General features: G+C 42.8%; 1 protein-coding gene across 3 annotated transcripts in view; it reads right to left on the reverse strand.

Annotated features, from left to right (window-relative positions):
* Window positions 1-11,285: 11,285 nt before the first annotated feature.
* APOO (apolipoprotein O) overlaps window positions 11,286-26,927 on the reverse strand; it is a 75,146-nt gene continuing 59,504 nt past the window's right edge. The window contains exons 8-10 of one of the 3 annotated variants that reach the window (XM_030807369.1): window positions 17,364-17,428; window positions 11,537-11,542; window positions 11,286-11,440 (exon numbers count right to left, since the gene is read on the reverse strand). In XM_030807369.1, the coding sequence (XP_030663229.1) occupies window positions 17,393-17,428 (36 nt within the window). In that variant the 3' untranslated portion in view covers window positions 11,286-11,440; window positions 11,537-11,542; window positions 17,364-17,392. Of the gene's footprint in view, window positions 11,543-17,363; window positions 17,429-26,927 lie in introns of all 3 variants that reach the window. The other 2 variants (XM_030807368.1, XM_003261151.2) reach the window with 2 other exon arrangements.

Here is a 26,927-nt window from a genome sequence, read left to right on the forward strand (position 1 = left end):
TCCCACACAGACTTCTAAAAGTCTCACCTATTTGGTAGTGCTTTCCCAGGGAAATATTTATGGCACCACTAAGAAACAAACAATTAAACTATTGTGTTTAAAACAAAATGTGCAATGTGTGCTCTTTAGCATTCTGATCTAGGCTGAGAACAATATTTGAAATGAGCCAGTGCTCTCTCTGTAGGACAAATAAATGCTTTCATAAAGACGTCACTTTTGAATGGAGTGCAGTTTATGACCTATTTACTTATGAACCAGCCCAAACCGCTTGCCTCCATAGCGTGAGGGAAGGAAGAAAGACTCTACTGTGAGAATCAGGAAAAAAAACCCAATCACTAATTTGGTCTAAACAAGGGAGCTTAGAGTTTTCTGTGGCTTTCAAAAACTACTTTCTTTTTGCTTGAAGAAGACGAATAAAAACAGTTTTTTTAATGTCTTGTGACCTGGAAATATTTAATGTAAATATAATGGTCCTTTTATTTATGTTTTTCTTCTAAAGCTGATGGCAAGATGGCATGACATAAAACAAACACCATATTAACATGCTGTTTTGGGGGGCGGGTCCTCAAGATTTGCTTAAAATGACTCAAAGGACTCAACATACATGTTCTCATGCCTTAGGTTTATCCTAACAAAGGATTCATGACAGGACCAGCAAAGGAAAAAGACACAGCAGAGTCTGGAGAAATCCACACACAGGCTTCCCATGCTTTCTCCCCCGCAACCCAGGAGGGCACACGTTGAGCACAGTCCCTTCTCCAGCAGCAAAACTGAAGCCACACGTGTGCAGTGCTTCTGCCCAGAGAAGCCTATTAGAGATTCACCGCCAAAGCCTTTTTTTGTTTTGTTTTGTTTTGAGACAGAATCTCGCTCTGTCACCCAGGCTGAAGTGCAGTGGCATGATCACGGCTCACTACAGCCTCAACTCCTGGGCTCAAGCGATTCTCCTGCCTTGGCCTCCTGAGTAGCTGAGACTGCAGGTGCGTGCCACCACACCTGGCTAATTTTTGTGTTTTTAGTAGAGACAGGGTTTCACCATATTGGTCAGGCTGGTCTCAAACTCCTGGCCTCAAGTGATCCACTCGCCTTGGCCTCCCAAAATGCTGGGATTACAGGCATGAGCTACCTTGCCCAGCCGGCACCAAAGGGTTTTATTGGAGGCTGGTCATGTAGGCATCTTCTGCCTAGCAATGACCAAAATTCACCAGATTCACAGAAGGAAGCCAGGCATTTGCCATAACTCACAACGTTTGCACAGTCTCTGTGACCTGATACAACAGGGCTTGGTGCCCTAGACTTAACGAGCATAGTGAACTTTCGGGAAGCCCAGTTTCCGAAAGGCCAACCCTGCAAGCAGGCCTTTTTGAAGTCAGCAGACTCGGGCTTGCTATGGTAACTCTCTTCTGTGTAGAGGTCACGTCATTCATGCAAGCTTGAATTTTATGTTTACTTAAGGAAACACTCAAACTTGATGTTTATTAATAGTCTGAATTTGTAATTATTTCAGTGAGCTGAAGTTTATTCCTATCTATTAATTTTAAAAAGTAAGTATATTACTATAGTAAATACTGTCTAATGGCATGTTTAAGCTGCTAAGGAGCTAATTAAAGGACAGTGGCATAACTTATGAAAATGATATTATTAATTTTTTTTTGAGATGGAGTTTCGTTCTTGTTGCCCAGGCTGGAGTGCAATGGCACGATCTCAGCTCACTGCAACCTCCACCTCCTGGGTTCAAGCGATTCTCCTGCCTCAGACTCCCAAGTAGCTGGGATTACAAGCATGTGCCACCACACCTGGCTAATTTTGTATTTTTAGTAGAGATGGGGTTTCACCATGTTGGTCAGGCTAGTCTCAAACTCCTGACCTCAGGTGATCCACCTGTCACAGCCTCCCAAACTGCTGGGATTACAGGTGTGAGCCACCACGCCTGGCCAGTGAAAATGATACTATTAATTCTATATTAAACATATCTACTAAAGCAGGACATGTAGGATCTCGACTGGCACTACTCTTAGCCAGATGTTCAAATTCCTATTCATGGCCAGGCATGGTGGCTCACGCGTGTAATCCCAGCACTTTGGGAGGCTGAGGCGGGCAGATCAACTGAGTTTGGGATTTCGAGTCCAGCCTGGCCAACTTAGTGAAACCCTGTCTCTACTAAAAATACAAAAATTTAGCTGTGTGATGGTGCATGCCTGTAATCCCAGCTACTTGGGAGGCTGAGGCAGGAGAATTGCTTGAACCTGGGAGGCAGACGTTGCAGTGAGCCGAGATTGCACCACTGCACTCCAGCCTAGGCAACAAGGCAAGACTCCATCCCCCCCAAAAAAAAAAAAAATTCCTATTTACATGTGAAAGTAATAAGACATTAACTATTTTCCATATACAATAGCATTAACGAGCTAGAGGGATACATCAAGGGCTGCTCAAAAGCCCAACCCTTCGCTAATACTTGCTAGACTTGCTAGGGACAGAAGGTGTTCCAAGCGAAAAACAGTGATCACACAGAGCATGAGCTAAGTCCTAACAGTAAAACCATCCATCTGAAGCCTGTGTTCCCTGTTTTACCAGGCTTGTTTCCTCTGATTATTTTTCTTCCTTATTTTTCTTCCTTCCCTAAAAGAGTTAGTGTACACAAAAATTTTAAACTACTGCCTAGGTACATTCATATTTTACTTTTTTTTTTTTTTTGAGACAGGGTCTTGCTCCCAGGCTGGAATGCAGTGGCACAATCTTGGCTCACTGAAGCCTCAACTTCCCAGGTTGAAGTGATCCTTTCATCTCAGACTCCCAAGTAGTTGAGACTACAGGCGTGCACCACTATACCTAGTTAAATTTTTTTTTTTTTTTTTGAGATGGGAGTCTCACTCTGTTGCCCAGACTGGAGTACAGTGGTGCGATCTCAGCTCATGGCAACCTCTGCCTCCCAGGTTCAAGCGATTCTTCTGCCTCAGCCTCCTGAGTGGCTGGGATCACAGGTGCGTGCCACCATGCCCAGCTAATTTTTGTATTTTTAGTAGAGACAGGGTTTCACCACATTGGCCAGGCTGGTCTCGAACTCCTGACCTCAAGTGATTTGCCGACCTCGGCCTCCCAAAGTGCTGGGATTACAGGCATGAGCCACTGCGCCTGGACAATTGACTAATTTTGAAATTTGTTTTGTAGAGTTGGGGGTCTCACTATGTTGCCCAGGCTGGTCTCAAACTCCTAGGCTCAAGTGATCCTCCTGTCTTGGCCTCCCAAAGTATTAAGATTACAGGTATGAGCCATCTCTCCTGGCAACATTCATATTTTAGACAAACATCCTTGGGTGCTTCTTTGCACAAGACCAAAATACAAAATCAGTATCTACCACAGATTGTACATTATGATAATGCTGCCTGTAACTACTCTGATTGTTCCACGTACTTACTTTGTCTTTGAATCTGAATTGTAAAAGGTATTTCTCTACCTGCGCACCATAACAGAGTATCTAGACCAGGCATTCAGTGAGTGCTTAATAAATCTAAGGGGGAGAAGCCATAGAGATTGAAGGCCTTCAGAGAGTTCCTCTTTTTTAGATTTGGAAGTTAGAAACAGAGACATGTACTTTGAGGTTGAGGACAAACAAATCAAATACCTATGCATATCCTATAGAGGTTTTGATTGAAACAGAATCAATGCAATTTTGAACTTTCAAGAATTCACACATTCACAATGTATATATCACTGCATTAGGTCAGCACTATGGGAACACTAAGAAGAAGGACACTTGTCCTGGCCTCAGGAAGATTATAGCCTACTGGGGGAGATCAGGTATGAACAAACAAGGGTAGAACATGCATGAAGCCATAAGAAATCTAGAATGTGATCTAGGAGTTCAGAGAGAAAAGGTTTTCATATCTGGAAAGTCAGTTCTTCAGAAAGGTACCAGTGATGGTGAATTCAACAGAAGTACAAGTAAATTTAAAAGGGTATCAAACGGTACAGGCTTTTCCTACATCTCACATCCTGCACATAAATGAGTAACAAGAACAGAACGTGTCCCAAGGGGAAAACAGCAATCACACAAAGAAGACTGTTAGTAGTAAGTTAAGCATCTTTAGGTCAGCAGGACCACAAAGAGCCAGTAACATAACATGAGGAATGGAAAACAATACCATGTTTGTTTGGTAAGATAGAGAGGAAGTATGGAAAGGAGAGGAGGTACAAACAGGAGACAAGTAGGGTGTATGAGGAAGGAAAGGCTCCCGGGAACACGATGCTTCCAGTTCTGAAGAGCACCTGGAAGGGGAACAACACACTAAGTGGTCTCTGCTTTTCTTCATAAAATGACACAACTTCCAATCCAGGGAAACAGGTCCACCAACAGGCCACAGCTTCCCTCTTGAGCAATGGTATAACTGAGGGTTGTATTCCTGACAAAAAATTCAGAAAATGAATCAGCTTTTTTTAAAAATTTTTTTTGAGACAGGGTCTCACTGTCACCCAGGCTGGAGTGCAGTGGTGCAATCACAGCTCACTACAGCCTTGATCTCTGGGGCTCAAGTGATCCTCCCACTTCTGCCTTCTGAGTAGCTGGGACTACAGGAACACATCAGCACAACTGGCTAATTTTTGTATTTGTTGTAGAGACGGAGTTTCACCATGTTGGCCAGGATTTGTCTTGAACTCCTGGGCTCAAGTTATCCACTCATCTCAGCTTCCCAAAGTGCTAGAGTTACAGGCATGAGCCACCACACCTGGCATTTTTTTTCATTCCCCTTGGAGACAGGGTCTCACTGTCGCCCAGGCTGGAGTGCAGTGGCACAATCATGGCTCACTGCAGACTCGATCTCCTGGGTTCAAGTGACCCTCCTGAGTAGCTGGTACTATAGGCGCATGTCACTAAGCCCGGCTGATTTTTAATTTTTTATAGAGATGGGGGTCTCTCTCTGTTGCCCAGGCTGGTCTCAAACTGCTGGGCTCAAGTGATCTTCCCATCTTGGCCTCCCAAAATGCTAGGATTACAGGCATGAGCCACTGCACCTGGCTGAATCAGAGCTTTGACAAAGTGCCACAGACACAAAGACACCCATAACCTTCTAAATTTTGTTTTTAAATGGGGAGAAATCTGTCATATGCCTTCACCACAGGAAGGGCCCCAGTGGATGCATAGAATCAAAGTTTACAAAATAAATACTTTTTTTTTTTTTTGAGACGGAGTCTCACTCTGTGGCCCAGGCTGGAGTGCGGTGGTGCGATCTCAGCTCACGGCAACCTCCTCCTCCCAGGTTCAAGCAGTTCTCCTGCCTCAGCCTCCTGAGTAGCATTATAAGCACCTACCACCATGCCCAGCTAATTTTTCTGTTTTTAGTAGAGACGAGTTTTCACCATGTTGAACTCCTGACTGCAAGTGATCCGCCTGCCTAGGCCTCCCAAAGTGCTGAGATTACAGGCTTGAGCCACCACACCTGGCCAAATACAGGAGTTTTAATACAAACTTCCTTGCCTTTTATAGAATTCGCTTCTAAATATTTTCATTATTTTTATTCGTGTCAATGTTACATGGGTACAGAGTTTCTGAGACGGAGTCTCGCTCTTTCGCCCAGGCTGGAGTGCAGTGGCGCTATCTCGGCTCACTGCAAGCTCCACCTCCCGGGTTCACGCCATTCTCCTCAGCCTCCCAAGTAGCTGGGACTACAGGCTCCTGCCACCACACCCGGCTAATTTTTTGTATTTTTAGTAGAGATGGGGTTTCACGGTGTTAGCCAGGATGGTCTCGATCTCCTGACTTCGCGATCCTCCCACCTCGGCCTCCCAAAGTGGGATTACAGGCGTGAGCCACCACGCCCGGCCTACATGGGTACAGAGTTTCAAACAATTCCGCTGAGTCTGTTGTGAAAAACAAGTCCCATTGTCTCCCTCTCTCCATCCTTTTTTCTTTTTCTTTCTTTTAGTGATAGAGTCTCCCCCTACGTTGCCCAGGCTGGTCTCAAACTTCTCTGCCATCCTTTTCTTACGTGCTAATGCTACATAAAAATCCCTTTCTTCCTGTCTTCCTGGGGTTTCAGGAGTTAAGAGTTATGTATGTATTCACACATACCATTACCTGGAAGCCATTGTCTCATAATTTAGAAGAGATATGGGAGATAAATTAAACAGCTGATATTAAAAAGCTGATGCTTTTTCTGTAGTAAACAAGGCATTTAAAATCACCCTCTGACCATACACAAATTTGGGGTACCTCCTAACAAAATCCCAGTGTTATGTCATCTAAGCATTTGAAGGGCTCACTATGACTTTGAGTGTGGAGAGCAGTCTTTGAATCCTCTATTTTTCTCCTTCTTTGCCTTTCCCTTGTTCTTCTATGTGTTCTCTACACCTGTCAACAAATCAGCATTGAACAGTCTCACCAGGCATACCTGAGAGGAGAGAATTTACAGATTGACTATAGGGATACTGAGTCTTAAGACTTTTTTTTTTTTTTTTGAGATGGCGTCTCATTCTGTCGCCCAGGCTGGAGTGCAGTGGCACGATCTCGGCTCACTGCAACCTCTGCCTCCCGGGTTCAAGCGATTCTTCTGCCTCAGCCTCCTGAGTAGCTGGGACTACAGGCGCCCACCACCACGCCTGGCTAATTTTTCTATTTTTAGTAGAGACGGGGTTTCACCATATTGGCCAGGCTGATCTGGAACTCTTGACCTCGTGACCCGCTTGCCTCGGCCTCTCTAAGCACTGGGATTACAGGTGTGAGCCACTGTGCCTTGCCTGAGTCTTAAGATTATTTCACAGGTTGTAGGTGGGCAGGAAAAAGAGTTACTTCTTTGGCTATTCTGTCTTCCAGAGTCACAGCTAAAGACCAGCAACAAAACTCTATAGTCAGTTAAGATAAAAGCCCCTACATGTGAAATACAGATGACTTATTCTGCACTGCTAAGTGAATGAAATGTGAAACACTTGCTTATAAAAACAAACTTTTCTTCCACCCAGGCATTTCCTTGGCTATCATTTCATAAACATAAATAAGCCTGAACTTTGGTCACATCTAGAGTTTGACCTAACTGTATACCCTTAGTGTTATGTGCTGGTTAATTACAGGTTGAGCATCCCTAGTACAAAAATCTGAAATCCAAAACACTCCAAAATCCAAAATTTTTTGAACACAGACATGATGCCACAAGTGGAAAATTCCGTATCTTACCTTGTGTGACAGGTTACAGGCAAAATATAGTGAAAACTGGCCGGGCGTGGTGGCTCACGCATGTAATCCCAGCACTTTGGGAGGCTGAGACGGGCGGATCACGAGGTCAGGAGATCGAGACCATCCTAACGCAGTGAAACCCCGTCTCTACTAAAAATACAAAAAATTAGCCGGGTGTGGTGGCAGGCGCCTGTAGTCCCAGCTAGCTACTCGGGAGGCTGACGCAGGAGAATGGCGTGAACCTGGAAGGCGGAGCTTGCAGTGAGCCAAGATCACGCCACTGCACTCCAATCTGGGTGACAGAGTGACACTCTGTCTCAAAAAAAATAAAAATAAAATAAAATATAAAAATATATATAGTGAACACTGGCCAGGAGCGGTCGCTCATGCCTGTAATCCCAGTACTTTGGGTGGCCGAGGCAGGCCATCACTTGAGGCCAGGAGTTTGGGACCAGCCTGGTGAATATACTGAAACTTCGTCTCTACTAAAAATACAAAAAATTAGCTGGGTGTGGTGGCACATGCCTTTAATCCCAGCTACTAGGGAGGCTGAGACATAAGAATTGCTTGAACCCGGGAGGTGGAGGATGCAGTGAGCCGAGAGCATGCCACTTTACTCCAGCCCGGGCAACAGAGTGAGACTGTCTCAAAAACAAAACAAAAACTCTCTCTCTCTCTCTATACAGACGCACACACACACACACACACTCAAAACTTTGATGCACGAAAGTATTAAAAATATTTTATAAAACTACCTTCACCCTAAGTGTATAAGGTGCAAATGAAACAAATGAATTTCATGTTTTTAGACTTGGGTCCCATCCCCAAGATATCTCATTATGTATATGCAAATATTCCGAAATCTAAAAAAATTCCAAAATCCAAAATATTTCTGGTCCTAAGCATTTTGGATAAGGGATACTCAACCTGTACTGACTTGAAAGTTGAACATATCAGAAGGGAAACAAAACATCAGACAGGAGAAGGTTTACAGGATGAAAACCAAAACCTGAAGCAAGTTTCTTTCAACCTCTGGTGAATGAAACCATGATTTCAAATACTTACTTTAAATGAAAATCAAGCCATAAGGAGAGTTTAGTCCCACAAATGTACTACTGGTCCCGACAGTGGTTTCTGCATTAGACTGGGTTGGTACATTGAATTAAAAAGTGAAAACTTGGGCTGGGCACGGTAGCTCACGCCTGTAATCCCAGAACTTTGGGAGGCTGAGGTGGGTGGATCACCTGAGCTCAGGAATTTGAGACCAGCCTGGGCAACATGGCAAACCTTATCTCTACAAAAAACACAAAAACTAGTGGGGCATGGTGGCATGTGCCTGTGGTCCCAGCTACGCAGGAGGCTAAGGTGGGAGGAACACCTGAACCCAGGGAGGTCAAGGCTGCAGTGAGCTGTGATTGCGCCACTGCACTCCGGCCTGGGCAAGAGAGTAAGACCTTGCCTCAAAGAAAAAACAAAACAAAACAAAAGACTTGCCAAAATGATGAGTGCAAAGGCATTCATTAAAATAAGACAAGGTGGAGGCCAGGTGCGGTGGCTCACGCCTGTAATCCCAGCACTTTGGGAGGCCGAGGCGGGAGTTTGGGACCAGCCTGGCCAACGTGGTGAAACCCCGTTTCTACTAAAAAACACAAAAATTAGCCGGGTGTGGTAGCAGGCACTTGTAATCCCAGCTACTTGGGAGGCTGAGGCAGGAGAACTGCTTGAACCTGGGAGGCGGAGGTTGCAGTGAGCTGAGATCGTGCCACTGCACTCCAGCCTGGGCAACAGAGCGAAACTATGCCTCAAAAAAAAAAAAAAAAAAAAAAAAAGACAAGACAAGGCCGACGGGCGCGGTGGCTCACTTCCGTAATCCCAGCACTTTGGGAGGCCAAGGTGGGTGGATCACTTGAGCTGGGGAGTTCGGGACCAGCCTGGAAAACATAGCAAAACCTTGTCTCCACAAAAAAATAAAAAATTAGCTGGGTGTGGGGGTGCACGCCTGTAGTCCCAGCTACTCGGCAGACTGAGGCAGGAGAACTGCTTGAGCCTAGGAGGTCAAGGTTGCAGCAGCTGTGACCATGCATACCACTGTACTCCAGCCCGGGTGGGAAAAAAAAAAACAACTAAGAGAAAAGATGAGGAAAATATAACCCCTATCTATTACTTTTCCTGAATTCAAGGATTCTGAATTATATCTTTAGACTAATAAAAATAAGTAATATTCACTGCATAGCCTAATTTTACCTGTCATTGATGTGCTATTTAACCTCGAGCAAGTCACATTTTTCCATCTGTATATGTGAACACAGGCATTTTGCCTACATTTTGAACTTTTTTTCTTTTTTTTTTTTAAGACAGGGTCTTGCTCTTTCGCCCAGGCTGGAGTGCAGCAGTGTGATCTTGGGTCAATGCAACCTCCTCCTCCTGGGTTCAAGCTATTCTCCTGCCTCAGCCTCCTGAGTAGCTGGGATTACAGGCACCCGCTATCATGCCCAGCAAATTTTTGTATTTTTAGCAGAGACAACTTAGTCACTATGTTGTCCAGGCTGGTCTTGAACTCCTGACTTCAAGGAATCTGCCCGCCTTGGCCTCCCAAAGTTACAGTCGTGAGCCACTGCGCCTGGCCTTCTTTCTCTTTTTGTTTTTTTTTGTGAGACAAAGTCTCACTCTGTTGCCTAGGCTGGAGTGCACTGGACTGATCTTGGCTCACTGCAAATTCTGCCTCCTGGGTTCAGGCAATTTTTGTGCCACAGACACCCAAGTAGCTGGGACTACAGGTGTACACCACCGCGCCTGGCTAATTTTCGTATTTTTAGTAGAGACAGGGTTTCACCATGTTGTCCAGGCTAGTCTCAAACTCCCGGCCTTAAGTGATTCACCTGCCTCGGCCTCCCAAAGTGTTAAGATTGCAGGCGTGAGCCACCGCACCTGGCCTAAAATGTTTTAAAGCAATGTTTCAATACTGAGTAAAAAACTAAAAATGGGAGGTAATATCTTAGATAGGAGGCACTCAAATTATTGATTAATGACCTGAGCATGCTGACGTGTAGGCCATTTCTTCTTAATCTTCTCTAGATCAGGCAATTGCAAGGAAGAAACTCATGGAATCGCTACTTTCCAGAGGTAACGTGGAAGGCCAAGCCAAATGGAGAAAGCCTGAAATAATAGCATATTTATAATGAGATATAGGCATGGCTTTCATATATTTGAGTGATTGGCATAGTAACACAAAAGTACTTTGGCATAAAAGGAAATAAAAGACTTCTGGGTGACTATGGAGAACATTCTAGGGACAAATTTGCTTCAGCTCATTAATCTGGTAACAATGCTCCCACTGTTCCTGCCATTTTGGCTCTCTTAAATATATATAACATGAATATGTGCATATCCATCTGTGTATTGCTGTCTTACTGACTGCTATCAGTTCTGGAAGGTCAATGATTAGGAATTCAATTGATGATACAAATATACAAGGAAGACTTAGAGTTCCCAAATCTAATTGAAATCTGGAAATTCTAAATTCTCTTTGACATTCTGTTCCCCTGCCATCCTTACTGGCTGGCTGGCTGACAAGTCAAAAGAGGCTCCTGCGGTGGGAATACAGAGTTCAATGAGCTGTGCATTCAGGGCCACAGAGGAGGAGAATACAAGCCATACACATACAGAGAACCCAAACACACACCACGTCCCCATTCATCCACTGGCAGAGGACAGAGACTTCTTCATTCTGAATCTCCCACTGGCATTCAGGAATTGCAAGTTCTGTACAAACTAGGAGGTGACAGCCACAACAAGGGGTCACTGTTACTGTTTCCTTTTATATGTCTTCTAATCATTGTCAGGGAAACTGTATTACTTACAAGTTTTGTTCCTTGTGCTAATTATTGAAGCATCTCTCGGACTCCAGAGCTACTCTTCTATACTATGTGTTGTGGGGCCCAGACTCTGCAGGCTGCGAGCTGATACTTCCCTAAGAAGAGTTACCTGTTGTCTTTAACTCACATACACCATCCATACCACACACACACACAAACATACACCACACACACAAACCATGCATACACACACACCATACACAGAGGCACCAGATACACTTAGACCATCACTCAGTCATACCAGATTTTTTTTAACTTGGGTTTTAATTAGGTACATAAATAGCAACATGAGAACGAGGAGTTCTAAGGCTTGTACATTATCTCTAGGTGAAGGGATTCCAGATTAGTTTGCTTGTAGGATGATATCACAGAAGATAACAGAGGTCTGGTCTAGTTTTTCCTGAAGAAGAAAGCCAATTTAATACATTCAATATTGACTTCTCTGCCATTTTTCTGTAGAAATACTGATTTATTCTATGGAGTTTCCAATGTTTACCTATAACTAAAAGAAAGAAAAGAAAAACATAAGTAACTGTGCCAGAAAAAATTTTGCATTATGAAAATTCTTCAGATTTAAATAGAGAAACCAGGCTGGGAGCGGTGGCCTATGCCTGTAATCCCAGCACTTTGGGAAGCCGAGGCAGGTGGATCACCTGAGGTCAGAAGTTCGAGATCAGCCTGGCCAACATGGTGAAACCCCGTCTCTACTAAAAATACAAAAAGATTGGCTGGGCATGGTGGCAGGTGCCTGTAATCCCAGCTACTCAGGAAGCTGAGGCAGGAGAATCACTTGAATCCAAGAGACGGAGGCTGCAGTGAGCTGAGATCATGCCATTGCACTCCAGCCTGGGTGACAAGAATGAAACTCCATCTCAAAATAAATAAATAAATAAATAAATAAATAAATAAACCACAGAAAATATTTACATCACCATTATATGACCATAAGAAACATGAGCCAGAGAAAACTGTAATTATTCCCATTTTACAGAAAGTTAAACTAAGAATCAGAAAGAAGGCCAAGTGTGGTGGCTCACGCCTGTAATCCCAGCACTTTAGGAGGCTGAGGCAGGTGGATCATCTGTGGTCAGGAGTTCGAGACCAGCCTGGCTAACATGGTGAAACCCTATCTCTACTAAAAATATAAAAAATTAGCCAGGCATGGTGGCGGGCACCTGTAATCCCAGCTACTGGGGAGGCTGAGGCAGGAGAATTGCTTGAACCCGGGAGGCAGAGGATGCAGTGAACCGAGATTGAGCCACTGCACTCCAGCTTGGGTGACAGAGCAAAACTCTGTCTCAAAAAAAAAAAAAAAAAAAAAAAAAGATTTTGTGTTCCATCAACAGTACATATACTACATTCAGATCCTCAATTAGCTGTGTATCGGAGTGTAATTAACCAAATGGATGGATAAATAAATAAAAAATGTCTAAATGGCACAGTACACATCACATCTGAAGATTATACAACTACATTTCCATCTATTTGCTGGAAAGCATGATTACATCACCCTCAGTTTGATGTGTAATTTTCCTCACATCACCCCCATCATACTTTTCTGGAATAAAATACATATATAGTCAAAGACATGTCAAAGACAAACCGAGTCTTCTCCAGACTGCTTTTTTCATATATATATATATATATATATATATATATATATATATTTTTTTTTTTTTTTTTTTTTTTTTTTTTGAGATGGAGTCTTGCTCTGTCACCCAAGCTGGAGTGCAGTGGTGTGATCTCGGCTCACTGTAACCTCTGCCTCCCGGGTTCAAGCGATTCTCCTGCCTCAGCCTCCTGAGTAGCTGGGATTACAGGTGCCCGCCACCACACCCGGCTAATTTTTTATATTTTTGATAGAGTCAGGGTTTCACCATGTTGGCCAGGCTGGTCTCGAACTCCTGACCTTAAGTGATCTGCCCGCCTCAGCTTCCCAAAGTGCTGGGATTACAGCCGTGAGCCACCATGCCTAGCTTTTTTTCATAATTTGTAATGAATATACTCAGCAATTAGAGATTTTTTTTTTTTTTGAGACGGAGTTTCACTCTTGTTGCCCAGGCTGGAGTGCAGTGGCGCCATCTCGGTTCACCGCAACCTCCATCTCCCGGGTTCAAGCGATTCTCCTGCCTCAGCCTCCTGAGTAGCTGGGATTACAGGCAGGCGCCACCACGCCCGGCTAATTTTTTGTATTTTTAGTAGAGATGTGGTTTCACTATGTTGGGCAGGCTGGTCTTGAACTCCTGACCTGAGGTGATCCACCCGCCTCACCCTCCCAAAGTGCTGGGATTACAGGTATGAGCCACCACGCCTGGCGCAATTAGAGATTTCTAAATATTTTAGAGGCCAGTGACTATTCACTTGATCTTTTAATATACAACCAAAAATTCTTAAACATGTAAACTACTAGCTTATTTTTTCTATCTCAGTTTATTAATCTGTTTTTGTCTTCCCTAGGAATTTGATAGATTTATTACATTGTTAAAAACTAAAAACTGGAAACAACCTATGTTGGTAAGGATTAAGTAGATCATGGTAGTCCATACTAGGAAATCATTAAGCAACTAGAGAAGGAATGGGTAGATCTATTAAGTACTGACAGGGAAATATTTACACAATATGTTATGTAAAACAAGTTCATTCATTCAACATAGCTTAATATAGTACTGTCTATGGCATTCTTAGCAAAAAAAAAATTGAACCTAAGTCTAATTAAGCCTTCGGATCCAACTATAAGTTTATGGGAAATATAGAGAAGAAAGGAACCAAGAGATAAACAGAATGATACTAAATGGATATATTCGGCCACAGCCAGAACATGAGAAATTCTTTTTTTCCCCTCCCAGCTCAATCCTTGTAGAACACAGGAAATTCTAAAGGACAAATAAGCCAGGTTTTTCAACAAATAAATAGCAAGGGACAATGAGGGAGCGGAAACTATTACAGTTCTAAGAGACCTATCAGTCAAACACAACAAGCAGATCTTGTTTGGATCCTGGTTCAAACGAACCAACTGTAAAAAGTTATTCATGAAACAACCAGGCAAATGTGTACATTGAACTGGATATTAGATGATGTTAAGGAATTAGTGCAATTTCTTTCTTTTCTTTTCCTTCCTTCCTTCCTTCTTTCCCTTCTTCCTCCTCCTTCTTCTTCTTCCTCTTTCTCCTTTTTTTTTTTTTTTTTTTGAGACAAGAGTCTCTCTCTGTTGCCCAGGCTGGGAATGTGCACTGGCACGATCTTGGCTCACTGCAATCTCTACCTCCCGGGTTCAAGCAATTCTCCTGCCTCAGCCTCCTGAGTAGTTTGAACTACAGGCATGAGCCACCATGCCCAGCCCTAATTTCTTTTTTTCTTTTCTTTTTTTTTTTTTTTTTTTTTTTTGAGACGGAGTCTCACTCTGTCACCCAGGCTGGAGTGCAGTGGTGCAATCTTGGCTCACTGCAACCTCCGCCTTCCGGGTTCAAGCAATTGCCCTGTCTTGGCCTCCCGAGTAGCTGGGACTACAGGTACACGCCACCATGCCTGGCTAATTTTTGTATTTTTAGTAGAGACAGGGTTTCAACATATTGGCCAGGCTGGTCTCAAACTCCTGACCTCATGATCCGCCCGCCTCAGCTTCCCAAAGTGCTGGGACCACAGGCGTGAGCCACCACGCCCAGCCCCGGCCTAATTTCTTTATGTATGATAATATAATTACAATTATATGCCTTCAGAAAGTTTTCTGGGCAGCTACTCAGAAGGATGAGGTGGGAGGATCACTTAAACCCAGGAGCTGAAGTCCAGCCTGGGTAACACAGCAAGATCCTATCCCCCCGGATAAATAACAGTAAAAAGAAAGCTTTCTGTGAACTTGCAGAACAATATGAGGAACATGATCTCATTTTGTCAAAAAAACAAAAACATGCATGTATGCATGAATATATTATAAATGTATACAAAAATTTATTTAATTTATAAATAAATTTTAAATATAAATAAATAAATATATATATTTGTTTTTGAGACAGGGTATCACTGTTGCCCAGGCTGGAGCGCAGTGGAGTGATCATGGCTCACTGCAATCTCTTTCTCCCAGGCTCAGGCGATCCTCCCACCTCAGCCTCCAAGTAACTGGGACTACAGGTGTTCGTCATCACACTCAGCTAATTTTTTAAATTTTTTTGTAGAGACGGGGTTTTGCCATATTGCCCAGGCTGTTCTTGTACTGCCAGACTCATGTAATCCGCCTACCTTGGCCTCCCAAAGTGCTAGGAGTACAGGTGTGAGCCACTGAACTCAGCCTATCAATCAATCAATCAATCTATCTATCTATATTTAAAAGTCTGGAATGATATACCAAACTATTAACAAAAATTACCTCTGGAAAAAAGAATAAAGGGGCCAGACGTGGTGGCTCACACCTATGATCCCAGCACTTTGGGAGGCCAAGGCAGGTGGATCACCTGAGGTCAGGAGTTCGAGACCAGCCTCACCAATATGGTAAAACCGTGTCTCTACTAAAAAATACAAAATTAGCCGGGCATGGTGGTGCATGCCTGTAATCCCAGCTACTTGGGAGGCTGAGGCAGGAGAATCACTTGAACCCGGGAGGCCTCAGAGGCTGCAGTGAGCGAGATTGCTCCACTGCACTCCAGCCTGGGCAACAAGAGTGAAACTCCATCTCAAAAAAAAAAAAAAAAAACAAAAAAGAAAGAAAAAGAAAAAGAAACGAATAAAGGATAAGACAAGCTTTTAAAACAGTTAGCTAAAAACATTTTTTACAACCAACACGAATCACTTTTATAATTAAAAGCTACACTTCCTCCAATAAAGATCTAAAAACAATAAAGAATGAAATCAAGGTTGTGTATTTCAGCAAGCTGAACTCTGGTGCAGAGTATCTTTGAAAATTGAAATGGATATTTACCTAATTTCCCTTTATTCTATGTCTTTTTCATTGTCCCTGTACAGAAATATAACCATTCTGGCTGACAGGGATTTAAAAAAAGAGAGAAATATAACCATATTAAAAGTCAAGTCTCTAGAGGACATGTGTCACTCTGTGGCTGCTCACCCTCTAGTCATCCTTCTAATGGCACATCCCATGCATATCTGGCCTCATTCACCAGAGATACTGATTCTGGGGTGGCCTTTGCCTTTTACCAAGCTCCCCGGGTAATAGCTTGTATCTGAGAACATACTGATTTTGGGTTACTGTATGAACGGCTATGCTGTGAAAGAGGAACTGGATTTGTTTTCTGTGACCACTAAGGAGACATATTTTTGCTTAGCAGAGGAAACAGCTTCCAAAAAATCAGAATTGTCCCAGGATGGCTGCCCCATGGGGTGAGTTTCCCATCAGTGCTGGTGTAAAAGGAGGAACATACAGGGCTTCAGGGGAGTCTGCTTGAGGCTGGGGGTTGGGCCAGATAACCACTCTCAAATTCTCAGTTTATGTGACTCTTTGGGTCTCCAAAAATATAAAGAAAGCTTGAGGAAAAAAGACCCTTCAAACTCAGGGTTTTCATAAATTTTAAGTAGGGGCCATGATTTACAATAAATGTAACACCAATTTTCAAAAAATTTTCTGATTATAAAATGCATATTCATTGCAGAAAATTTTTAAAATATGGAAAGTTATAAAGAAGAAAAAAATATAAAAATCATCATGCCACTGAAAGATACACACTTTCTGTCGTATCTCCTGGCTTCATCCCCTCTATAAACATATCACACTACCTTTTTTTCATTTAACAATAATTGTGCACATGTTCCCATGCAATTAAATACTGTAGAAACAGAATAATAATATTCCTCCTTACAGATACACCATAATTAAGCCATTTTCCTGTAGTTGAATATCTAGGTTGTTTCCAAATTCAATTACAGTCTTCTAATTACCAGGAAATCACAAGTGCTATTATACAATTTTTCATGTATACACAATATAACTAGTGTTTTGAGCCTCTCTGTAACAGTCATGCATTCCAGTGTTCATTGGGTATTAGATAAATACAAGTGTACTTACTATAATAAAGTGTTGTTTGAAAAAAAACCTAAGGAATAATGACACTTTTCAATTGTTTGAAATACATTTGTAGACAAAACCCAACTGTCTGGTTCTAGCTTGTCTAAAAAACCCAGGTAACATCAGTGCAACAAACACAAATAAATAAGTCACAGGATTTAAGCCCAGAAATTAAAAGATGGAAGAAAATATGACCCTTATGTTTTCACATCAAGTTGAAACTGTTATAATTAATTAAATTTAATTAATTAAAGACAAGTCATTTCAGCTGGCACAAGGCTGAAACTAATCACAGAGATTTCTTGTTCTTTACCTGATTAAGATGGCAGAGCATGGAGTTTTCTACTTAGTTCCAGGTGAATTCTTCACATTTCCTGGCTTTTAAAACAAAAGAAAGAGCTTGAATGCAGTTTGAAAAGAAACAGTGCAACTCCTTAGTGTCCTGAGTATTTGGCTGAATATGAACATTAAAAATTATTATGGGGGACAGGGTCAAACCATTTTACTGAGGACTTGGGGGGTTGTTGAAAAAAGGCTGAGGAGGACAATGAGATCCCACATTTTCGCAGTTGCTGACCATTAAATATTATTATACTGCAAAGTGATCCATCTGTCAGTAAACTGAAGAAGTTACTAGGGCTCTCTGAGGGCCCTGCTGTAGAGTGACTTGGACAGAGAGAGCAGGAAATAAAGCTCCATTAATCCTCATTATGCAGATTCAGTCAAACAGTTGATTCTATTTAAAAAATCAATATATCTTCCTCTTTTATTTCCTGAAATAAAGGTTTTACACCTATGAGAAGGCTTCCTGTAGGTATTTACTCCATGCATTATTCACCATTATCCACCATAGGGGCCAATCCACAAAACATGTTTACTCTGAAAGAAGTTAGACCACACCCATTCTGTCCAGTGGCCGTCCGGGAACATATAAGTAGGTCATGTAATCCATAAGAAGCAATGTAGGAAAAGCTTCCAGTGGGAAAAGTTCACGTGCTAAACTTTTAAGGCCTTACTTTCTTTTCTATACGTTTTTTAGACTTTAATTCTGAAAACACATTAATAGTCAGAGATCAGATGGCAGTCTGAAAAACAGGAGGCTGCAGCTGGGCAGGCCATGGGGGCTAAGATTCTGTTGTATAGACTTGGAGCAGTTTCTCCTGGTGCCCCTCTTTCAGAGTTATTCATGGGTGAAGAAAGGGGAAAAGGTGAGAAAGTAGGAGCACCTGACTAACCCTGTCATTTCAGAGCACGGTTTCTAGGCAACTTTGGGGCTCCCTGGAGTGGCTGAGAACTGGTCTATAAGTACTGTTTTATACCCGTTGTCCCAGAATAATTAATAGTGTCCCCTTTCACTCTCAAGAGTATCCTGGTTTGCCAGGCATGTTGGCTCACGCCTGTAATCCCAGCACTTTGGGAGGCCGAGGCGGAAGGATCCATTGAGCCTAGGAATTCAAGACCAGCTTGGGCAACATAGAAAAAGAAAAAAAAAGTTAAAAAAAAAAAAAGAGTATCCTGGTTTTGATGATAAAGTAATATGGTCACCACATCCACTTGATGATGGAGTTCTGGGAAACAAGGCCATACGAACTGCTTGGTGGACCAATGATCAACATACAATTCTCAGGTCTACTTGATGCTCTGAACAAGAGTGCTACAGGACTGAGAATCTGTGCCCTTCTCCTCCTCCAGAGCCACTCCCCACCCCGCCTCCTCACATGCATGCACACAAGCGAACACACATACCCATATGTGAACACACACCCACCTACACCCCAGAGGCCTTTTTGCTGTTGCTCAAAATTGCCAAACTCCCTATTGGGACAAGACCTTTGCAAAATACACCCCACTGATCGAGACCAGTCAATCCCAATTTTTGCCTAGCTAAATGTTATTCATCCTTTACATCAAGGCTTTCTTTGTACCCTGTCCTTCAGTTTAGCAGAACCTTCTATTCCCTTTCATAGCACTCATGTACTTCCTGATTGTGTAATTCTTTCTTTCATGTTTGAGTCTTTCATTAATCTGTAAGCTTCATGAGGGCACAATATCCCTAGGGCCTCCTAGCACACACTATTCAAATATTTGTTGCATAAACAAATGGAAAGCCAGGGGCAGTGGCTCACACCTGTAATCCCAGCACTTCAGGAGGCCGAGGCGGATCACTTGAGCCTAGGAGTTCAAGATCAGCATGGGCAACATGCTGAAATCCTGTCTCTACAAAAAATATAAAAATTAGCTAGGTGGGATGACACATGCCTGTGGTCCCAGCTACTCAGGAGGCTGAGGTGGGAGGATCACTTAAGCCAGGGAGGTTGAGGCCGCAGTGAGCTGTGACTGCACCACTGCACTACAGTTTGGGCAACAGAGTGAGACCCTGTCTCAAAACAAACAAACAAATGGAATGGGGTAGAACTTAAAGATCTGATGAATGTAAAAAAGTTTGGGTTTCTATTTTCTTAACACATCCATGAACACGAATAACAATTTCTGTTAGCAAAATTAAAACTTCAAAAAAATCAAAACATTGACTTCTAATTAGTATGACTGCCATGTGAAGGCTGATTGCCAGCCAAACCTTTGAGGTAGAGCAGCCTACTGAAATGTCTGGGTCCCTCACCAGATTAATGAAGAACAAGAAGAGAGAAAAAAAGGCTTACGAGGGCCAGTGAGATAATCATGTCCAACAATTGGGTCTGGCATAAAAACAAGGTGGTTCTCGGCAGGGCGCGGTGGCTCACACCTGTAATCCCAGCACTTTGGGAGGCCAAGGTGGGTGGATCACCTGAGGTCAGGAGTTCGAGACCAGCCTGAACAACAGGGAGAAACCCCGTCTCTACTAAAAATACAAAATTAGCAGGCCGTGGTGGCGCATGCCCGTAATCCCAGCTACTCAGGAGGCTGAAGCAGGAGAATCGCTTGAACCCGGGAGGCGGAGGTTGCGGTGAGCCGAGATCATTGCACTCCCGCCTGGGCAACAAGAGCGAAACTCCATCTCAAAAACAAATAAAAACAAACAAACAAACAAGTTAGTTCTCTACCTAAATATAGTTTAGGTCTGAATTAACATACTGCTTGCCAAATACTTCCAATGATATTCTTATATATTCTACTATCTATACTTGCCAGTACCTCAATCTCAAAAAAATAAGATGCTAAATTCACAAGCTTTTTTATCTTTTGGACAATAAGAAAATGAGCACACAAAAGCATTCTTCTGATTCAGGAAAACAACTTTGTTGCTAGGAAAATTTTCTTGTTTGGTTACATATCACTTATAGTATAACAAAACAGCACAGTCCAATATCTCATTAAAAAAATATTGAGCCCATCCACCACCCTATCACAAATCAGATCTCTCTTGGCAGAGAACTCCATTATCTCAGACAAAACAACATTCTGACTTCAAAAAACAGTTCGTGATTTAGCACAAGCCAGAAATCAATTTTTTTTGCATTTTCAGACAGAGAAAGTTTTATATAGAATATTTTGTAACTCAATCATTTTAATACATATCTGATTTCAGTTTTTATTTTCTTACCACATCCATGAACACAAATGACAATTTCTTTCTTTTTTTTTTTTTTGAGACGGAGTTTCCCTCTGTCATCCGGGCTGGAGTGCAGTGGCGCAATAGCTCACATAACCTCTGCCTCCCGGGTTCAAACAATTCTCCTGCCTCAGCCTCCCGAGTAGCTGGGATTACAGGCGCCCACTACTACACCCAGCTAATTATTGTATTTTTAGTGAAGACAGGTTTTCACCATGTTGGCCAGGCTGGTCTCCAGCTCCCGACCACAGGTGATTTGCCTGCCTCGGGCTACAAAGTGCTGGGATTACAAGCATGAGCCACTGTGCCTGGGCACAAATGACAATTTCTGCTAGCAAAACCGAAACTTTTTAAGAAAATCAAGACACTGATTTCTAATTAGTATGCCTGCCATGTGAAGGCTGATTGCCAGCCAAACCTTTGAGGTACAGCAGCCTACTGAAATGTCTGACTCCCTCACCAGTTGAATTATTTTCAACAATTACTTAACTTCTCCAAAATGCAGTTTCCTCACTTATAAATGGGGATAATAATAGAACCCACCTCAAAGACTCTTCCTGAGCAAAGAGCTTAGTGCCAAGGGCCAAGCTCACAGCAAGTAAGTGCTCAATAAACATTATCTATCCCATATGGCAGGCCACTTTATTTTTTGGATGAAGAAAATAAAAGGTAAGGATAAATGACCTGTTAAAGACCCCAACACAATTCTAGTTCACTTGATGAGATAGGCAGAATAATGACCCCTCAAAGATGTCTTCTATTTCTGGAACCTGTGACTGTTACCTTACACGGCAAAGGGAAATTAAGGTTGCATTAGAATTAAGTTTACTAATCAGTTGCCCTTAAAATAGGGAGATGATCCTGGATTATCTGGGTGGGCTTGATTCAAGCATATGAGTGCCTGTAGTCTAAAAGGGAGGCAGAAGAAGGGGTCAGAAGGGGGACCTGCAAAGGACTTGCCGCAGGCTTCGACAATAGAGGAAGGAAGCTGGAAACAGCCCTCAGCCAGCAAAACAGACCTTGGTCCTACAGCCTCGAGGAACTGAGTTCTGTCAACAATCTAAATGAGCAGGAAAGAAATTCTCCCCTAGGGCCTCTAGAAAGGAACGCAACCCTGCTGACACCTTGATTTAGAATTGGACTTCTGACCTACAGAACTAAGATAATCATTTGGATTACTTTCAGCCTGTAAATTTGCAGTCATTTATTTTGGCAGCAATGGAAAACTAAAACAATGACATAAGGACTCCTGACTACAGGGTATGGTTCCATTTTCTATCAGTGGACATTATCTTCTCAGGCAGAAGCGAAAATGTGCAGTATCACATGAGTGGTGGTTGATGACTATCATGTGGCTAGAGTCCAGCCATTTCATATGTTCCTCACATAGATAACCTTATTTAATCCTCAAAACAGCTCCAGAAGGTACTATGCCAGTTCCCACAGTGCTGGAGTAACTTCCCAAGGTTTCAGGGCTAGTAAGAGGCAGAGGTGGGGTAGGAGTCTGGTGCTCCCGCTCCTCTTAGTCCACTAGACAATGCTGTATCCTGCCCACTGATACCAACAGTGAATTCCTTTCTAAGGAGGAGATGACCATTATTATTCAGGATTTCTAACTTTTCGTTTCGCTCAATAATGGTGTTTTTAAAAAGAAAGAAAAAAATCATTTCAAAATCATTTCCTAATACCTGTAGTTCTTAGAATTTTAGTTAGCAAAAAATTACAAAGAGCACAAATTCATAACTTTATGGAAAACCCATCAAGCTGTCATTTAAAAAAAATACAGTGGTAAGAATACTTAACATGACATCTGCCCTCTTGGCAGATTTTTAAGCGTACAATACAGTACTGTTATCTATAGGCATAATGTTGTGCAAGGGGTCTCTAGAACTTATTCTCTTTGCTTGACTAAAACTTTGTTGATTACCAACTCCCTATCTCTCCCTCCCCCAATCCCTGGCAATCGCCATTCTATTCTCTGCCTCTATGAGTTTGACTATTTTACATACCTCATACAAGTAGAATCATGCAGTATTTGTCCTTCTGTGATTAGCTTACTTCAAAGATGAACATTTTAAAACTACATGACTTACTTTCAGCCAAACTTTGCCGTGTTTAGAGAGCTGAGGAATTTCTAATGGAGGAAGAAAAAGCAGGGCATGTTTACTCAGGGTGGTGGCTGGTGCTTCCCTTTCATTTTCCTGCTGAGCCAGCAAGGGCCTGAATAAAACTATTAACAGCTCAGCTTTAGAAGTTCTGCTCAGTTTTCATGTTGGTAACAGGTTTACGCTTCTTTATTAATTTCCTGCCCTTTAAATAATGTTGGCCTTTAGCAGTCATTCTACAATTCTGTGATAGTAATTTGTTGCATTAAAAAAAAAGCTAGTGAAAAACTAAAATATGATATTTACTGAGACATACTGCTGTGTTTAGCTAATTATAAGACAACTCTAAGCTAGGTGCGGTGGTTCACGCCTGTAATCCCAGCACTTTGGGAGGCTGAGGCAGGGGGATCACCTGAGGCCAGGAGTTCGACATCAGCCTGGCCAACATGGCGAAACTCCCTCTCTACTAAAAATACAAAAAAAAAATTAGCCAGGCATAGTAGTGAATGCCTGTAATCCCAGCTACTTGGGAGGCTGAGGCGGAAGAATCGCTTGAACCCAGAAGGCGGAGGTTGTAGTGAACCAAGATGGCACCATTGCACTTCAGCCTGGGCGACAGAGCGAGACTCCATCTCAAAAAAAAAAAAAAAACAGACAACTCTAGTCGGGTGCAGTGGCTCACGCCTGTAGTCCCAGCACTTTGGGAGGCTGAGGCGGGTGGATCACTTGAGGTCAGGAGTTCAGGACCAGCCTGGCCAAGATGGTGAAACCCCGTCTCTACTAAAAATACAAAAATTAGCCAGGTGTGGTGGCGCACGCCTATAATCCCAGCTACTCAGGAGGCTGAGGTAGGAGAATTGCTTGAACCCAGGAGGTGGAGGTTGCAGTGAACGAGATCGCACCACTGTACCACTGCACTCCAGCCTGGGCTACAGAGCAAGACTCCATCTCAAAAAAAAAAAAAAAAGACAACTCTAAAAGAGACATCTGTGACCCTGAGGACTGACACCCACAACTGGCCTTCATCTCTGATACTGAGACCTTGGGTTAGGACTATTCTGAAAGGATTTCGGATTAGCAATGGACAATCAATAAATATTTCATGCTTTTATTAAGCTCCTAGAGTCAAAGAGTGAAAACCATAATGGAAAAGGTCAATAAATCAACTACATGAAGAACTTCTGATCATCAAGACACTAAAACTGAAAAGACAAGCCATATTGAGAAAAGACATCTGCAAACATCTGGCCAAAACTATTAATATCTAGGAAAAAAATAAAGAACCCTTATAAATCAATAAGAGACAAATGACCCATATAAAAAGTGGCCAAAAGACATGAACAGGCATTTCAAGAAGAAGCCAATAAACCGGTGAAAAGATGCTCAACCTCATTAGTAATCAGGGCAATGTAAATGAAAACCACGATGGGAAATTCTGGGAACATCTTCACATGCTAGATAGTGACGTAACTATCACAGACTACTTGGGTCATGTCAAGAAGACTCAGAGCCAACTTCCACTAGCAAAATGGGACAGTTTGAACTTTAATAAGACCAAGAATTACAAAGCATTCAAAACCATCAAATATGTTTAAATCTATAAACCCATAATGATTTTTAATTTATTTATTATTTTAAGAAACAGGGTCTCAGCCAGGCGCGGTGGCTTACGCCTGTAATCCTAGAATTTTGGAAGGCCGAGGTGGGCGGATCACAAGGTCAGGAGATCGAGACCATCTGGCTAACACAGTGAAATCCCGACTCTACTAAAAATACAAAAAATTAGCCAGGCGTGGTGACAGGTGCCTGTAGTCCCAGCTACTCGGGAGGCTGAGGCAGGAGAATGGCGTGAACCCGGGAGGCGGAGCTAGCAGTGAGCTGAGATCGTGCCACTGCACTCCAGCCTGGGCAACAGTGCGAGACTCCATCTCAAAAAAAAAAAGAAAAGAAACGGGGTCTCGCTCTGTCACCCAGGCTGGAGTGGAGTGCTACGAACATAGCTCACTGCAGCCTCAAACTCCTAGACTCAAGTGATCCTCCTGTCTCAGCCTCCCAAAGTGCTGGGATTACAGTTGTGAGCCATTGTGCACAGCCTATAATGATATATATATATATACACACACACATACATACATATATGTCCATCGATATATATACATATATATATCCATCGAGATATACATATATATACATATATATCCATTGAGATATACATATACATATACATATATATATCCATCGAGATTATATATATACATATATATCCATCGAGATATATAGATATACATATATATCCATCGATATATATGTATATATATTTATTTATTTCTATTATTTTTTTGAGATGGAGTTTCGCTCTTGTTGCCCAGGCTGGAGTACAACGGCGGGATCTTGGCTCACTGCAACCTCCGCCTCCCGGGTTCAAGCGATTCTCCTGCCTCAGCTTCCTGAGTAGCTGGAACTACAGGCATGTGCCGCCACGCCCAATTTTTTTGTCTTTTTAGTAGAGACAGGGTTTCACTGTGTTAGCCAGGATGGTCTTGATCTCCTGACCTCGTGATCTGCCCACTTCAGTCCCCCAAAGTGCTGAGATTACAGGCGTGAGCCACCGCATCTGGCCCTATTTTTTTGAGACGAAATCTCACTCTGTCGCCCAGGCTGGAGTGCAGTGATGCAATCGTGGCTCACTGCAACCTCCACCTCCCAGGTTCCAGTGATTCTCCAGTCTCAGCCTCCTGAGTAGCTGGGACTACAGGCACATGCTACCACACCTGGCTAATTTTTTATTTTTAGTAGAGACGAGGTTTCACCATGTTGGCCAGGCGGGTCTCGAACTCCTGACCTCAGGTGATCCACCCGCCTCGGCCTGCCAAAGTGCTGGGATTACAGGCGTGAGCCACCGTGCCTGGCTGATATTTTTAAAGAAAAACTAACAGGTGATATTCTGAGGAAAGGGAATGAATTCATTATTTTGAAACTGGATAAATAAGAGAAAAAAACTTAAGTAATTATCTTGTTTTTCCTATATAAACTATAACTGGGTAACTAGTAGATAAGAGAAGGGGTTCTTTATCAAAATATTTCAGCTAATATGAGAAAATGAAACAACAGAAGTAAAATATCACCATTTTCTTTTTTTTTTGAGACAGGGTCTTGTTCTGTCACCCAGGCTGGAGTGAGGTGGCATGATGTTGGCTCACTGCAACCTCTGCCTCACAGCTTCAAGCAATTCTCCTGACTGAGTCTCCTGAGTAGCTGGGACTACAGGCACATGCCACTATGCGCGGCTAATTTTTTTTTTTGAGATGGAGTCTCGCTCTGTCGCCCAGGCTGGAGTGCAGTGGTAGGATCTCGGCTCACTGCAAGCTCTGCCTCCTGGGTTCACGCCATTCTCCTGCCTCAGCCTCCTGAGTAGCTGGGACTACAGGCGCCCGCCACCCCACCTGGCTAATTTTTTTGTATTTTTAGTAGAGACAGGGTTTCACCGTGTTAGCCAGGATGGTCTCGATCTCCTGGTCATGTGCGGCTAATTTTTTTGTATTTTTAGTAGAGCTGGAGTTTCACCATGTTGGCCAGGCTGGTCTCAAACTCCTGATCTCAATCTACCCTCCTTGGCCTCCCAAAGTGTTGGGATTACAGATGTGAGCCACTGCGCCCAGCCAATATCACCATTTCTATCCCACAAAGATTCAATGGGTCTAGGCATTGAGCATCTACAGTTGCTAAAACCAATAAAAACAAAGCAAAAACCAGACTTATGTGCCTACGTGGATCTAGAGCCTTGCCAAAAGGATCAAACAGGATCTGGATCAAGTAGCCTGTGGATCCAGCTGATTCCAATGTGCAGGGAGTATGGAGAACACGTTAAACTATAGCATAAATGTGTAATCAGCAAAACCCAAACTGTTGGAAACTCTATAGGTGAAATGTGCCAGATTGTTTTAACAGATAAACTGTAAGGAAGTCAACTCCAAAAGATGGAAGGAGAGCCTGTAGATTGAGACTTAAAAAAAAAAAAAAAGGTCGGGCATGGTGGCTCACACCTGTAATCTCAGCACTTTGGGAGGCCACGGCAGGTGGATTGCCTGAGGTCAGGAGTTTGAGACCAGCCTGTCCAATATGGTGAAACCCCATCTCTACTAAAAATACAAAAATTAGCCGGGGACGGTGGCGTGCGCCTGCAGTCCCAGCGACTCGCGAGGCTGAGGCAGGAAAATTGCTT

This window comes from Nomascus leucogenys, chromosome X, assembly GCF_006542625.1.
Source record: "Nomascus leucogenys isolate Asia chromosome X, Asia_NLE_v1, whole genome shotgun sequence".
Taxonomy (NCBI): domain Eukaryota; kingdom Metazoa; phylum Chordata; class Mammalia; order Primates; family Hylobatidae; genus Nomascus; species Nomascus leucogenys.